The following is a 15,952-nucleotide window of genomic DNA, read 5'->3' as shown; positions in this document are numbered from 1 at the left end:
TTAATTATGGAGATGAGATTTTAGAAATGTGAAACTTGCATTTTGTTTCTCTGCTTTCAATCCCTCTGAGGTGTATGCCCCTACAGAGAATCACATTTCAATTAGAGTAACTAGCATGTTGTATCTAAAAAGATTACAAATAGAGGGGTGTGATGATAGAGATTTTGGCTTCAATTTGTTTTGCTGTAACTGGGAAATTTGCAGTCATGTTGTTTTCTAAATAGACAGATATTTTATTGTCAATATAAAAATTTAGCTATGTTCATGTGCAGTAAAAGCCATGAGAAATATCAGGTAACAAAAATCCACTACAGCTTTTGCATCATTTTGCAAAAGAGAAAGTGAGTTATTTGTTCTCAATGCTACTCCACATTCAGCAATAACATGCTCCATAGGTCCTACAGACACTCATCTGCATATATAGAAATGCATTTGGAAACTGAGTGCAAGTGGTGGTATTTTCTAATCTCCCCCTTAAAATCCCCTGAGCATTTCAGACATTCCACTCAAAATGATTTTTTAATGTGGGACCTACTTACCACATTTGTTTCACATTACAAAATGCTGTATAGGTTGTTTACATATGGAAAAGTCAGTGTGGAGAGATTTCTGTAACTGTTCAGAAAGAAAGATTGCAACATTACTGTACCAAGGACAATTATGGACAGACACAGGTAATAGCTGTTTAGAAAATGTTAGGAGCATTATTGTGGATGATAGACATTTTTTTCTTAGCATTACCCTAGCCCAAGTTTAATTTTCCATTGGTGGTGTCCACCTAGATTGCTTAAGACAACTGTAGTCTTTTCATTTACATTAAGGTAACAAAAAGTTGACTGCTGAGTTGTCCCAGATGGAGTTCATCTGTACAAAGGTCTGAAACTATGAGGGAATACCTAAAATGTCAGCTACATCCAGTATCTAGTGCTGCAGCAAATTATCACCTCTATCAGGTCACGAAGGTCAAAATAATTTCCAGCTCTATTTTTCTAAAAGCCATTTTCATTTAATCTGTCCTTTACAAATGGTAAATTTAATGAGAACTTCAGGAATAATTCAAACTAAAATTAAGAAAAAATATCTTGATATATATGTGTTCAATTCAAATATATTTGAGTAAGCAACAACGCGGCCACTATTAAACCAGTTCTCAAATACTATTGAAATAATAAGTATGCTCGCAAAGGAAACCTGCTTTCTTTTAAAGTGACTGCATGCATTATTCCAGCTTCTTCTGATAATAGCACATTTAATACCAAGGCTAAGATGCAATCAATCGTTTTTGTTGGAAGAAGGTGTTATATTGTACCCGTATGCTTATACTCACCTAGGAGTTCCAATCCACTGAATGAGTCCAGCCTGAAGTCCAGGAGGGCTGCTGCTGGCGTGGCCTCCACTGTGTTCTTGCCAGCTTTGTGGAGCAGTGGGGCACAAACCAGGTGAGAGAGGGAGCAGGAGAAAGGAAGAGCTCTGTCTCTAAACAGACACTGAATTAGACTGGAGTGAATAGCTGACGTCCTCTGTAATTATACACACATTGAACCCTTTAGAGTTGACTTAAGTTACTTCAAACTGCATTGGCCTGGCCCTCCATACTGATTAAAAGCAGCATCTATTTACCTTAACAATAATGTGGAGATTAGTAAAAATTCACTTGATCACAATAAGAAGACAGATAATTAAAGGGCAATGCAAGCCAGATTGGAATGTAAGGGCCTGAAACAGCATATTAGGAAGCATAGGCTGCTTTTGTATATGTGTAGTTAAGGACTGCAGAAATCCCTTCAAGTAGACTGTTTTTGTAGCAATACTTACGGTAGAGGAAGGCCAGAACATGTCCTGAGGAGATTGGTCCAGCAACTCTCCTGGGCAAAGTGACAAATACAAAGCTTTGGAAAAGGAAAAAGACTTTAAAGCACAATGTGACTAAATAGACAATCTCTACAAAATCTTTGAAAGAAGCTGCCAGATCTTTTATTCTTCTTTGATGTCTGCTCCATGATAAAGAGCAAGTTTAAGGTAAGCAGGACACACTGCTGATTCTATGGGTAAAGCTCTCGATAGCATAGGGTCTTATAAGAAAGGAAAGGAGTGGGTTTAGTGTATGATAGACCCAACAGAAATGCTCTCCTCTCAAAACAAATACTCTTCTTGATCTCCTTTGGGGAAAGGACTGTTCTTTTTCCTATTGCAACTATCATTTGATTTTACGTGGTAGACATTGTGTTTTACTAATTCCTTGCTAGCAAGAAAGAAAGCAGCTGATAGCTAAGTGAATAGTATCAATCCCATATGGACAACTTGGAAAATCGGGAATGGTTGTATCCACATTTTGTAGCAAAAGGATCCTATCTCTTGATAGAACTTGACACTCATTCCTTGTTTCTTTTCTTTGTACTGATACTGAGGAGCTCTGTGCTTACCTCCTTGCAGAAAATGATGGGATAAAACAGTGACTTTTGACAAGCATTTTAGCAATTTCCAGAGAGAAGATTATTGCTGAAACACAAATAATAATTGAAATCTTAAATTAATAACATTCTCTCTCATATGATATTCCAAAATAAATTTCCAGCTGAACCACGACTTACAGATGTTTTGGGTTTTTTTCTAACAAACACTGTCACCAGTTACACTGGTGCCATTAAAGTCACATTTTAAAGAATAGCTTAGTTAGTTCACATGTGTGGCATTTTGTTTCTCAGCAGTTTTAATTTGAAGCATGTCAGAACTGTTTAACACCGCCAAAGATTAATTCAGTCCCTTGGTATGTATAAGACGACTAGTTTTGGAGTGCTAAGTATCAAGGTAAACAAGGTTAGCAAAAAGGTAAGTAAAATGCATGAAACAGAGTTTTCATCAGTTCAATGAATGGTAAACCATGGTCCTGTTCCTTCTGAACTGAATCTCTGTCCCCCTAATAAATTGGTGGCAAGTGCAAAGTCACCAGTCTCTCCCAACCCTTCACTTTGGAGTTGGCAGGAGCTAGGAGGAATTTTCCAGATGTGAGAGGTTCCCTGGGTCATCTGAAAGGAGGCAAATGAAGACAGACCCAAAGCCCACAGGGTAGCAGGTCTGGCTTTCATAGCAGCTGATATTTTGTAGTTTCTTAGTTGTAGAATGGTTAGAATAATCAGCCATGATGGAGAAGACTGCACACACCCTTACCCCTCCATCAGCCTGCTTTCCACTCCTTAACTGTCTTGGAACTTCCAGGTATCATGGTGTCCACACTGTCATTAAAAGGCTACAATAATCTAACCAAACAGTTCGCTGAACACATGTGTAAACCACTGCTTTCCTCCTTATGTTGCATCTGCACAGCAGATTAGTGTCCTCTTCAGGAAGCAGTCAGGAATCTCTTTGTTTCCTTCTTTCAGGTACAAGGTGAATTAATCCATTTGGAAACCAGCAAATCCACCCCTCCCTTTCCCCCCCACAAACTCGAATTCTTCCAGCCTACATCTCTTGACAATAAAGAGATAAAGCTCAGATGCCCTATATGACGAAGAACTGAGCCTGTTTCTTTGCACTTAAGTTTTACTAAATAAATTGCTTTTGTTGTTTAAAGCTGTGATGAATGGAGACAGAGGGCCAGGTTGGTCGCTGGAACAGTACAATGGATGTAAGAAGGTTTTTTTTCTTTGCCATATAAATCATTCACATTGTTTAAGGTACATTGATCAATCTAATGGCTTGTAATAGGCTCCTAATTGCCACTAGGAAAGTATTGCAAGCTTGCATCTGAACGTGAAATGGTTCATGATCTGAGCTGAAATTCACCTTAAGTCTGAGTTCCAGTAATTACAGAACACAGAAAGAGCATAATGAATGGCTCCCCTTCTTTCCTTGCCCCAATCCCAGGACAGGATGAGGGAGAAGAAGAGAACATAGGAATGGGGGCCTGGCATATTTTCCTCTACCAAAATAGCAATTCATTAAATGGCAAAAGCTGCAGCAGGATTTATTGGTCATTGTGGACCAAAGAGAACTTCGTAATGCCAATCATCCTGCCTATTACACTGCCACATATCTCTATCTCTAGATAGACAGCTTGCTTAATCACAATCAACATTCTGAGTCACGCCTGGCTAAAAACGTGGTATAAAAAGCTAGGAGGGCACCGGAAGCGGGATGCTAGGAGAAATGTGGGGACAGGACTCGTCGGCGGTGAGGCTGCCCCGGTGAGGCCCCCGGCGCTGCCCGGCCCGGCCGGGGGAGCCGCGGGGCGGAGGAGCCGGGCGGGCCGGGGCGGGCCGGGCAATGCCGGCGAGCGCCGAGCTCGGCGTCCCGGCCGCCGCTGCCCTGCTCACCGCACACACCTCATTACCGAGTCAGCAGAGCTGCTTTAATGCACTTGTGTGCAAAGGCGGCTTTACGCTCGATAAACGCGGGGTCCGAGCGTTCGCTAATTAAACTCTTTCTTATTTAGAAACACCTGCGTTTTAAGAAAGCTTTCTGAACGCTAGCACTGGCTGAATTTCCAACCTGCTGCAGTCTGAGCTTGTCATGCCTAACCCATACATCGTAACAGCACTGGAAAGCATGTGAACCAAGAGGTAAAATCCTCGTACAATGCCCCTCGCACAATGTTCCTCAGACTTTCCTACCAAGGCAGAAAACAAATCTATGATGCTGTTGAATAATCTCCCAATAATTGTAGCAATTAAAATCATCATCCAGTCTGCAGTCACCTTCCTTCCTTTGACACTAGTCTTCCCTTGAATTGTTAACGTGTCTCCGGCTGAGATAAACAGAAAAAGGGAGCTTTAAAATACAAGGTCCAAATAAATTTAGCGGAAGATAATTAATTCCAAAGACACGCTTTTGACTGCGTTCAGTAAGCGACAGGATTTCTGAAACTATTGTGCAGATTTTTTAAACACAGGATAGATAATATGGGTCTCCCTGCTACTCCTAAACAGTGTCACCTTAAAGATCGAGAAAAGATGAAAGCCCAGCCTGATGCTCCACCTCGGGGCTCAGTGTGCGGGGGGCAGGAGGAGAGGGGAGTGCACCATGTAACAAACATCATATGAAAGATCAAGGAGAAATTGTGGGAGAGTGCCATAATTTTCATTTAATTTCCATGATCTATTTGATCCCAGTGCTCATTCCCTTTTTATTAACTATAAAAGATTTGCTTCTAATCAAAAGCTGCACTTCATCTTCACCCACAAATGAAAAACTCTGTAGTGGAAAGAATTCAGTGGACTCAACAGGCACCAAGGTCTGTATTTTAACACTATCTCTATATATCCCTCCCCCTTCTAGTATCTAGTCTTGGGCAGAATAGTGGGGAAGCCTTTTCCTAACTGAAGTTATTAATTTATCACCAGGTACCCCTCTGAGTTGCTCTGATAATCAATGCTGGCTTCTAGATCACGCAAATGAAGAGTGTAATTGAGGGGGGGAGGGGGTTTCGCACGGAAGAACTGTTGCTAAAAAAAAAAAAAAATCTGGCAGGACGCAATTATTTATCTCGGCAATGAGCAGTTTGCCTGTTTCCTGCCCATGTCCCTCTTGTTTGGCAGAAGATTAGGCTGCTTTTCTTAAACTTGGAAGGGTTTGCCCCCTTCCCACCCGTAACATCTATGGGCAAAACTCCGTGCCCCTCCTAGGAGGCAGAGGGAAATTGTAGAGCAACCTTACATTTAACTGCTGCTAAATCGATTTATTTGGAAAATATTTGGCAGCTCTTTCCCAGAGCTCTTTTTGAACAGACGAGCCATTTCATCTGATGCTCTTGAATATAAACCCAGGAGCTTCCCAACCATCTGTAATGAACGAATTGTTTCCCAGCTCTACCTCCTAAAGACAGCAACTTTAGTAGTTGCACAGATCAAAAGACACTCGTAGAGTGAAGATGGGAAACAATATTGTTCAAAGAAAGTGAACTGTTGCATTTAATTAGGCTATTCTTTATTAGTATTCATATTGAGATTTTTTTTTAGATTTATGTTGATTTAACTGTAATGTATTTATGATGTAAATATATTCTGAGATGAAAACGTCACGGATCAATTGTAAAGGACCCGGATACATAATTTTAAAAAATCAGTTTCAGTTTATATGAGGTTCTCACCCCACTTTCGCTTCTTAGTCAGATTTGTTTATGCAGAATCGACATTTAATAGTGCTAATTGCACTCCAGTTAAATTGCCCTGATTGCAGAAAGGGAAGCAATTTTCGTGCTCTCTGTCTGGGTTTGGAAGAAATTGTTTTATATTCACCTCTTTATAAAGAAGTGGAGATAAGGCACCGAGCCTTTGCACAAATTGCACTTATGGGCTGACTGGCAGCATTCAGGCTCTATAATAGAGCATTATTTGGCCGTTTTGAATAATGTAAAGCATTTGCTGAAAGCTATTCTCGTGAAAATTGCTTTAACTTTTAAAAGGGTGATGATTCACTCCAAACCAGGCCTTTGTTACATTGTCATTATCCCCCCAAATGTTTTAACAGTCAGCTCAACACTTTAGCATAACACATTGATCTTTGTTTAAAAACTCGATTTTTGGAGTATGAAAAAAATCTGTCAGAAAATACTTGACCCCCTAAAGATTTTAGCAGCGTTCCCCCTTCCGCCGCCATTCGCTCAGCCTTTCCACCGCCTGCCTCGTTCCTGCGGGTTTTAGTTACTTTTCCGACTACAAAGGGGCGAGGAGATGGATGTGCGGCAGGCACAGCCGCCCGCCAGCCTTCAGGCACAGCAGAATCCCTACTTTGCTGTGGGAGCGCAAGCGGGCAGCGGATGCCTTTACTCGCTGATGTAGAGGAAACATTTTTAAACGTCACGCTCTCGATCTGCCTTCCAGCCGTATTTTATTGATGACTTTCCCCAGGATGAGAGGGAAGACCCTCTCCCCCCGCCGGCCAGAAGCGCCGCGCTGCCACTTGACGACCACCATGGCAGGCTCCTGGGAAGGGAAGGAGCGGGTTTCCCCCGGAGAAAAGGAAGAAGGAAAGAAGGAAGGAGGGAAGGAAGGAGTCACCTGTTGGGCGATGGCTCCCGGGTGCCCCTGTCGGACTCCTCGCCTCACCCGTGGGGGTTATGTCGCTCCCCCCGCCACCGCCTTCCTGCCGCCTCCACCCGCCGAGCGCTCCAGCCCCCCTGGGCACAGCTGCGGCTCAGGATCTGCTCCGGGCAGACCTTTCGAGGGAAGGCTTTGCCATGCACTACCCGGACTCCTGCGCCGGCTGCGAGTCAATGTGGAAAGAATTAAACGCACAACAGTATTTTCTCCTACTGCCCCGACTCTGTTTTAATACCCGGCGACAAAAAGGCGAGCGCCTTTTGAAAATAGTCTTAGACGTTTAAATAAAAGATAATCTCCAGGGACATCCTTCCTAGCATGGCAGTCATCCTATAGATTGCATAACACAAGGTAGAAAAAACCGCAATGCCCACCTTATTTAAGCACACACATAAATATATATATATATGTAAACATGTAAGGAAAAGCGAAATCATAAATCTCAAATTCCCGGTTTCTCCATCTTGCTCCTAAGCGATGCCTATTTTGCATCTGCTAGAAGGTTTAACACTGGATGGCTGAGGCGGCACCGAGAAGGAAATATTGACTGAAATGCAGAGCAAGGGCCCGGCATTGCTTGAACGCACTCATCATATTTCTGGCTCAGAATTGTACTCAGCTGCACTGGGAACGGCAAAAAAAGAAGGAGAAAAGCTCCTATTCCCATTTTCACAGAGCCGACCGCGATGATGAAAAGTTGCACGCCTATTGATCTTCCGCGGGCGCAGTACGGGCAAGTTCTAGCCAATTACTTAAGAAGCCTCCATTAATTACAAATCAAAGGGACTAGCTTGCAAGACATTGAGGAGCCGAGGTTTGGACTTACATTTCGCACATGCAGAGAGCAGGTAAAGTCTCTGTCGCTCACTGGGTGCGTGGAGTGTGCACAGTGCAGAGGCCACAGGCAAGTGCTAGGGAGGCTTATTCCAGCAGCGCCCTAGCACTGCTAGGAGGGAGAAAGCCTTCTGCCATTAGCAGAAGCTTCCACGGGAGTATATGAGGCTTGAAAAACGTGCTGCAGGCTGCGAATTTGACTTTCAAAGTGTTTTGCTGGCGATTACTCTGTAAAATAATATCCTCTGTCTTATTCGACAGGATGTCAAATGCCCCTCGTCCCATCTCCCGCCCTGGTACAGGAGCAAAGAGATGCCTGGCAGTTCCCTGCCTTTGGGATTTTTTTGGCACTTTATATAACCACAAAGCCTCTCAGTTTCTTTTGCAATGAAAGTAAGAAATACGTTGTACACGAAATCACTTCTGGCATTTAGTAAAGAAAACAAACAAACAAAAAAATTAACGCATTTTTACAGAATGTCATTAGGCGCTGTTAGGTTATTTGTATCCAACATGGACAGCTCCTAAGTGGCCTGAAAAGGAGGCAAAAGGCCTGTTGAATAAAAGCGACGCAGGTATCGTTTACGGGCCCCGAGAATCGCAGGTGTCTACACCAGCAGCAGGGCATCGGACACCTCCTGCACAGTTTACAGGAGACGGCGGAGAGGCGTCAGGCGTGACACCAGTCCTCCGCCGGCGCTGACCTCGCTCTGGACTCGTGCCCTCTGCGGCTCGGCCCGCTCCCCCGGCGGGCAGGCGGTGCGGGGGCGGCGGGAGTCGCGGCCCGGCGGGAGGCGCGGCCCGGGGCGCCGGGGCCGGCGGTAATTGCGGCGCGGCCGCCGCCACCACGGGCCGGAGCGGGGAGTTTTCTCCCCGCGCGCTGACTGGCACGCGCCCCGCGCCCGGCGCCGGCACCTCCGCGCAGCCTGATTGGCTGCCGGGCCGCTCCGGGCCGCTCCGCCCGCGCCCTCATTGGGCGAGCGCCGCCGCCAGCGGTACTTCAAAGCGGGCGCTGCCCGCACTTAGGCAGAGTTTGGCCCCGCCGCGCCGGAGTGTCCTTAGTGCCGCCGGGCAGCGCGGGGCGCTCACCGAGCGCCGTCCCCTCCGCCCCACCGCCCAGCCCACGGACGTGCTATGGCTACGTCTATCCTCGGGGTAAGTCGCACCGCGCGCTTCCTCGCGGCTTCCCCCTGGAAAAACTGTGGTTGCCGCCGCGTCGTGGCTGGCCCTTGCGCAAATCGCGTGGACCCGCGGATGGGAGGTGATCCCGGCCCGCCTCGGGGGATTTCATTGCGCGCTGCCCATCGGGTCGTTCCCAAAGAGTTTAGCCTGAAAACTCGCTGAGCCGGAGAGAAGCCGTGATGCTTCTGCTCTCTTTTGTCTAGTTGTTGGTTTGGGATTTTTTTTTGTTTGTTTTTTAACTCGAACTACGCTCGATTTCCAAAGATTTTCGCCGGCCCGGCGTTGCACGAGGCGACAGTCGGAAGGCTCCGCACACTGCTTGCCTTGCTGCCATCTCTTTTTTTCCCGTCGCTCCTGTACGGTTGCTCGAGGAGACGCCGCATTTCGTTCCCACGGGATTTTTGGTTTAACGGCGGTACGCTCGAGCAGCCCTCTCGGAACACGCGTGTCGCTTGTCCCCGTCGGGACCCGCTTGCGATGTAAATCCCTCGGGCCATGAGACCGGTGCCCGGCGGAAAACGAGTTGTGCCGAGCGTGGCAGGGCTGGAGCCTCCTTCTAAAATAAGAGAAAACTTTTCCGCGGTACCGCTCGTTGCGCCGCGGTTCTATCCGCGCTGCCGTGTCCCCGCGGGAGCCTGGCGAGGTGGCAGGGGTTAGGCTGACGGGCCGGCTTTGTCTCTTCCCGCAGGAAGAGCCGAGATTTGGAACGACTCCCCTGGCCATGCTGGCCGCCACCTGCAACAAGATCGGCAACACTAGTCCCCTGACCACCCTGCCCGAGTCCAGCGCCTTCGCCAAAGGGGGCTTCCACCCCTGGAAACGCTCCACCTCCAGCTGCAACCTGGGCTCCAGCCTCTCGGGCTTCACGGTGGCCACGAGTAGGGGTTCAAACGGACTGGCCAGTGGCACGGGCACCGCCAACAGCGCCTTCTGCCTGGCTTCCACCTCGCCCACTTCCTCGGCCTTCAGCAGCGACTACGGCGGCCTCTTCTCCAACTCGGCGGCGGCGGCGGGCGTGTCCCCGCAGGAGCCCGGCGGGCAGTCGGCCTTCATCTCCAAAGTGCACAGCTCGGCGGCCGAGAGCCTCTACCCGCGGGTGGGCATGGCGCACCCCTACGAGTCCTGGTACAAGTCGGGCTTCCACTCCACGCTCTCGGCGGGTGAGGTGGCCAACGGAGCGGCCTCCTCCTGGTGGGACGTGCACACCAACCCGGGCTCCTGGCTTGAGGTGCAGAACCCGGCGGGGGGGCTGCAGAGCTCGCTGCACTCGGGCGCCCCCCAGGCCTCGTTGCACTCCCAACTGGGCACCTACAACCCCGACTTCAGTTCCCTCACCCACTCCGCCTTCAGCTCCACCGGCCTGGGCTCCACGGCCGCCTCGCACCTGCTCTCCACCAGCCAGCACCTGCTCACCCAGGAGGGCTTCAAGCCCGTGCTGCCCTCCTACACGGACTCCAGCGCGGCGGTGGCGGCGGCCAGCGCCATGATCTCGGGTGCCGCCGCCGTCGCCGCCGGGGGCGGCTCGGCCCGCTCCGCCCGGCGCTACTCGGGCCGCGCCACCTGCGACTGCCCCAACTGCCAGGAGGCCGAGCGGCTGGGGCCGGCGGGGGCCAGCCTGCGGCGCAAGGGGCTGCACAGCTGCCACATCCCCGGCTGCGGCAAGGTGTACGGCAAGACCTCGCACCTGAAGGCGCACCTGCGCTGGCACACGGGCGAGCGGCCCTTCGTCTGCAACTGGCTCTTCTGCGGGAAGCGCTTCACCCGCTCCGACGAGCTGCAGCGGCACCTGCGGACTCACACGGGCGAGAAGCGCTTCGCCTGTCCCGTCTGCAACAAGCGCTTCATGCGCAGCGACCACCTGAGCAAACACATCAAAACGCACAACGGGGGCGGCGGGGGCAAAAAGGGCAGCGACAGCGACACGGACGCCAGCAACCTGGAAACGCCGCGCTCCGAGTCCCCCGACCTCATCCTGCACGAGGGGGTGGGCGCCGCCGCCCGCGGCCCGGGCAAGGAACCTAGCGCGGGGCCCGGCGACTCCTAGGGGCAGCGCCGCCGGAGCCGCTCGGACTGAAGCCGCGCCGCCCCGACGGACGGAGCCGCCCCGCCGCCGGCAGCGCCCCGGGCCGCAGCGGGGGCGGGCCGGGGGACGGCGGGGCTGGAGAGGCGCGGCCCCCGTCCCGCCCGGCCGCTAGGTACCGAGTGACACATTCTTCCGTTTCCCTTTTCTCTTTCTGTTGGAAGGCGAGCATCCTAAGAGAGGCTTAAGGTGAGAAATACAGCTGCAACTTTGAGACGGTCCCTCTGTATCTCATAAACATCTGTATAAATAGGGTTCAAAAAAGAAGAAAAACAGAAAAAAAAAAAAGAAAACCAGATCGTGTTCCCTTATTTTTCTTGTAAATGTTGATCTGATAGGGGGGTTGGGGATTTTTTTTTTTAATTGGTGAATTCCTGAAATTCAGGGAGGTTTTGGGGTTCTGATTTTTTTTAATTTTAAATTTCTGATGCACTTTGTGGAAGTCAGTATATATGTAAAAGATATTTAAAATGTTGAGTTAACACTTCACTCAAATACACGTAAGTTAAGGTCTCTTAAAGAAATTAAATGCGTTTATCTGTATGGAAAAAAAATCTTGACATATTTTCATTTTGGTATTATTAAAGGACTCTGAACAATATACTCACGGGTTTGTTCTTCTTCGTGTCCCCTCCTTCCCCCCCGCCCAGACCTCGCAGGGGTTACTTTTTTAGTGGAAGCCCTCACACCCCTTTCCATCATCCTTACAGTCACTGTGATTAAAAATACAGCCAGCAATGATATAGCTGGGAGGGAATGGAACCAGCCCCCGAGCCAGGCGCACTGAACCACTCTGCTCACTCTTCTCAAACCGTCTTTGCTTTACTTTACTTAAAAAAAATATATATATATCTGAGTCCGAGCCCTGCTACAGCCAGAAAACATGCTGAGACCTAAGTGTCTTTGGTGAAACCGTCCCCAAAATCGAGTGAAGGCAAACTGTGCTGAGGAACTATTTATTTAATTTTAAAAGCCTTCAGCGCCACAAGGCTGCCTAGGCTGGGAGGTGATCTCGGGGGAATAAATCGCTAGAGTCAATACTCCGGAAAAGACATTTCATGCCTAAATGAAAATCTTGTTAAATGTTATTAATTTTGACTTAGAGCACACAGCAGCCCCCTGTGCCTTGTATTCCCTTATTAGGGATTCATGTCTTATCAAATATCTAATTAATCTCCTAGACATCATTTGTTCTGGCCAACTTTATCTCAGCTGGTCCACGGGGAAAACTCCGAATATTCTCGGTGACAAAGCTCCCTTGAAGATCCTTTTAATTGTCCAAATTAACTGCACCAAATTTGCATGTCAAACGGTAAAGGGCAACCTAAGATAAAATGTAAACGTTTTAAAAGCCCCAAACTAAGCACTTGATTTGATAACTAGGCTTTTTAATGTTATGGAAGACAACTGCTCCTTTCCTTTTCAAAGACAGTTGATCTATGCAAATAGTGAATTGGAAATGCTTATGTCCCCATGCAGTCAAATGGTCCTTGCATGTTATTTGAATATCAGTGGCTTTGCTATTGAAAAGGTTCAAGGATGCTCTCTGACTTCTTTGTGATTACTCAGTGCAGCGTCTTATTCTGAAGAAAAAAAACTCAGGAATAATTAAAGGCTGGGCTAAGGCCTGGGAACACATTTGGGACAGGAATCTCATTTAGACAGGCTCTTTCAAAATAAGGCACAGTTAAATTGACCAGAAGGCAATTATTGAAATGAAAATTATTTTCACTCCCTTTGTCTCCTGACCACCAACCTAACAGCCACAGTATTTTTTTTAAAGGCAAACTGTTAAATGAGATAATTGTGTTATTAAAAAAAAAAAAAAAAGAAGAGGGTGAGGGGAAAAAAAAGTTAATTTACTCTGGCCGGTACAGATTGGATGAATACAAATATTTTAATCCTCCATAAAACAGGGAATGCAAATAGCATCGAGAAACGGATTCTGCTGTCGGCCACCAACTGGAATAAAGACGTTGCGTTAAAGAAAATACATCTGCCGTGAATACTAATAGCCGCGTCCCACCTCCTCCGCGCCACTGCTGCACAAAAGCGGCCGGGCAGCGCCGGCACCGCCTGTGCCCTGGGGCGGCGGCGGGAGCCCGGCGGGCCGATCCGCGGGCCGGGGGAAGGGAGCCTCCCGGGAGAGGCAGCCCGCATCACAGCTGCCGACAGCACCTTCCCCGAGAGCCGCTCCGGAATTTTCCCGGCCAAAAGCATCCCGGCAAGCTGTCTTTCCTCCCGCCCCCGGCCGGGTGCCGGCAGGTTTCCCGGCGGGCACGGGAGGGGAGCGGGGGACGCGCTCGGGCGGCGGGACCCGGCTCTCCTCCCTGCCGGGCGGCCCGGGGGCTGCGCAGGAATGCACTCGCGCGGGGTGCTGGGCAGAAGTAAGCTTTGTTTTCGATTTATAATAAAACACATCAAAGGACACCATCCAGGTCCAGTTTCTGCCAGGCCGGGGTTACAATTCTCAGCTCAGTGATCAAGGACCTTTTTGCATTGCCTTTGCCCCTTCGGGTCAGAAAACGTCCATCACTTACAGACTCCCCAGAAACGAGGAAGGGAGCAGCTCTGGGCCGCAGAGCCGGTTCGTTTAACCAAGAAAATAGAAAGCGTGTCACCTTTTTAAAAAATAAATGACACCATTCTTTCGTAAATGTTGGAGATAATTATATGGTCTGGGGAACTTCTACACAAAAAAACCCTAAAGAACAAACGGTGTGAGAACCGAAAAATAAATCTGATTTCGGTCTTTGAATCCATAGTTCACCTCTTTAGTAAGAGGACACTAACCCGAGAGCGAGAGAGCACCGGGAACAAGAGGGGTGCTCTCGGGCTCCGGGGAAAGGGAGGCACAGGGGAAGCCGGGCTCCCCGCCGCCCTGGGCTTGTCCGTGAGCTGAGCCCAGCTCCCATTTACATCCCGCTCCAGCTACTGCTGCCCATTCCCACACCTCGCGGACAGCAACTTCAACCCTGCTCCGTGAGCCCGTTAAAACACGGCAAACAACCAGCCAGTGACGGCAACCACCACAGATGGGAGAAGGTAAAACGCCAGGAAAAATTATCCACTAAATGTCATTCGATCGCCAGGCCCCCCGTTCGCAGGAAGCGTGTCCCTTTTGCCCCCCGTGGCGCGTTACAGACCCAACGGCTCGTTTTACACTTAGAAGGTAACATTAATGTTTTTGTTCTAATGAGATAATATATAAACACCCGATCTCGTGCCTGGACAGCTTCTTAATTGCGTCTTTTAATTCAAATGGAAACTTTATCTGCGGGAGCTGTAATTTATTTGCAGCCATTATCTGTTCCCCAGGATCCTCTCCCACCCTTCCAAAACGCAGATGAAGGGAAGCTAACAGACAGCCCGCCCCTTTGAGTAATTGGTGTGCTAAGTGTTTATTTTAAGTGCGAATAATTTAGCTACAAATTTCCTCAAGGAACAACATCCTTCACCCATTACAAAAGGAGAGCAGGAACAGGACCGAGCCCGCGCACCGGTCCCGCTCCCGGCGCTGCCCCGCGCGGGGCCGCACGGCGGCTGCCGGGCGCCACCTACAGGCGCTGCTGCGGCGGCCGCGGGCTGGGGGCGCGGCCGGGGCGGCCGCGGGGGCGGCGGCGCTGTGCTGCCCGGAGCCGGCGGCGGGAGCGAGGGCCGGGCCGCGGAGGCTGGGCCGGGACAGGGCCCTTGGGAGCAGGCGGGCTATCGCGAACTTCCCTGGGAGACGGCGGGGCGGGACAGGCCCGCCGCGACCGCGCGCACACCAGCCCGGGGCAGCCGGCCCGGCCTCGCCACTGCCCGCGCCGCCAACCGGAGAGGCGGCCGGGCCCTCGACGGGCACCGCTCCGCAACCTCGGCGCGGCCCCGCACCTGCGGCCGGGCGCGGCTCCCGGCGGGAGCCCGCCTGCGGGTGCCCCGGGCGCGGCTCTGCCGCCGCCGCCGCCTCGGCGCCGCTGTTGTTCCACAAACGCGCGGCAGCGCTGCTCCCGAGATGTGCTAATTGGTACCTGGCTTGCAGGGCGCGGGGTCCCTGTCCGCTCCCCGGCACAAAGTAGGCTGCTAGAAAATTTGAAATTGCCTTTCAGCCTAAAGCTGCCTTACCTGAATGTCATAATTACAGTAATTATGTACATCCAAATTACATGCTAATTAAATTAGAATCAAATCGTTCTAAATCGAAATCAAATGAGGTAGCGAGAATTAATCAATGACAACATAAATAGAGAGCTTCCTTCAGGGATATTTATTGTACCGATCCGAGCAGGAGCCCCATCTGGGAGTCACCCGTGTATTTACTTTCGGAGTAGCAATAATTTATTGCTCGGCGTTAATTCTAAGCTATGGGTCCGGCGGGGCAGCACAGCCAAAAAGCGGCCCGGGACGCCCCGCCCGAAGCTCCCCGCCGTCCCGGCCGCCCCGAGAGCCTCCTGGCGGCACCGGGAGCAGCTCGCCCCGTCCCGACACAGCCCCAAGCTCCCAGCAGAACAGCGCCCGGCAGAGCCGCCCGCCCGCCCGCCCCAGGAGAGTCGCCGGCCCGAGGCCGGGGAGTCCCTGCCAGGAGTGCTGCCCTCCCCGCCAGGCGGAGGGAACCCCCTCACGGCACCGCGGGCCCCGGCCCGCAGAAGGGGAACCCTATTCCGCGGCTTTTACGAAAATAAATAAATAAATAAATATTGAAATGACGATAGCGCTAGAGCCGCTCTTACCTCCATCCACGGAGCGACAGCACCTCCTGCCGGGCCCTGTCGGCTCTGCCGAGCGCCGCGCTCGGCCCGGGGCGGCGGCGCCTCATGGCCCCGCGGGCCGGGGCGGGGCC

At 50.3% G+C, this 15,952-nt stretch overlaps 1 protein-coding gene across 1 annotated transcript; it reads left to right on the top strand.

The window, feature by feature from the left end:
• The first annotated feature begins 8,891 nt into the window (after window positions 1–8,891).
• Window positions 8,892–11,468, top strand: SP9 (Sp9 transcription factor). Its single transcript, XM_033064426.2, has 2 exons — window positions 8,892–9,026; window positions 9,742–11,468. Exons 1-2 carry the CDS (start codon window positions 9,006–9,008, stop codon window positions 11,095–11,097), a joined length of 1,377 nt encoding a protein of 458 aa, XP_032920317.1. The 5' UTR covers window positions 8,892–9,005; the 3' UTR covers window positions 11,098–11,468.
• The last annotated feature ends 4,484 nt before the right edge of the window (window positions 11,469–15,952 follow it).

Source organism: Catharus ustulatus, chromosome 7, assembly GCF_009819885.2.
Source record: "Catharus ustulatus isolate bCatUst1 chromosome 7, bCatUst1.pri.v2, whole genome shotgun sequence".
In the NCBI taxonomy this organism is placed as follows: domain Eukaryota; kingdom Metazoa; phylum Chordata; class Aves; order Passeriformes; family Turdidae; genus Catharus; species Catharus ustulatus.
The sequence above is the reverse complement of the archived record's forward strand: the minus strand, read 5'-3'. Positions and strand labels throughout refer to the sequence as shown.

Excerpts from the sequence above, each read along its gene's own strand:
- SP9 (XM_033064426.2), top strand. The coding sequence starts at position 9,006 with ATGGCTACGTCTATCCTCGGG. Across the intron at positions 9,027-9,741 it reads TGGCTACGTCTATCCTCGGG|GAAGAGCCGAGATTTGGAAC; the intron begins GTAAGTCGCACC and ends CTCTTCCCGCAG.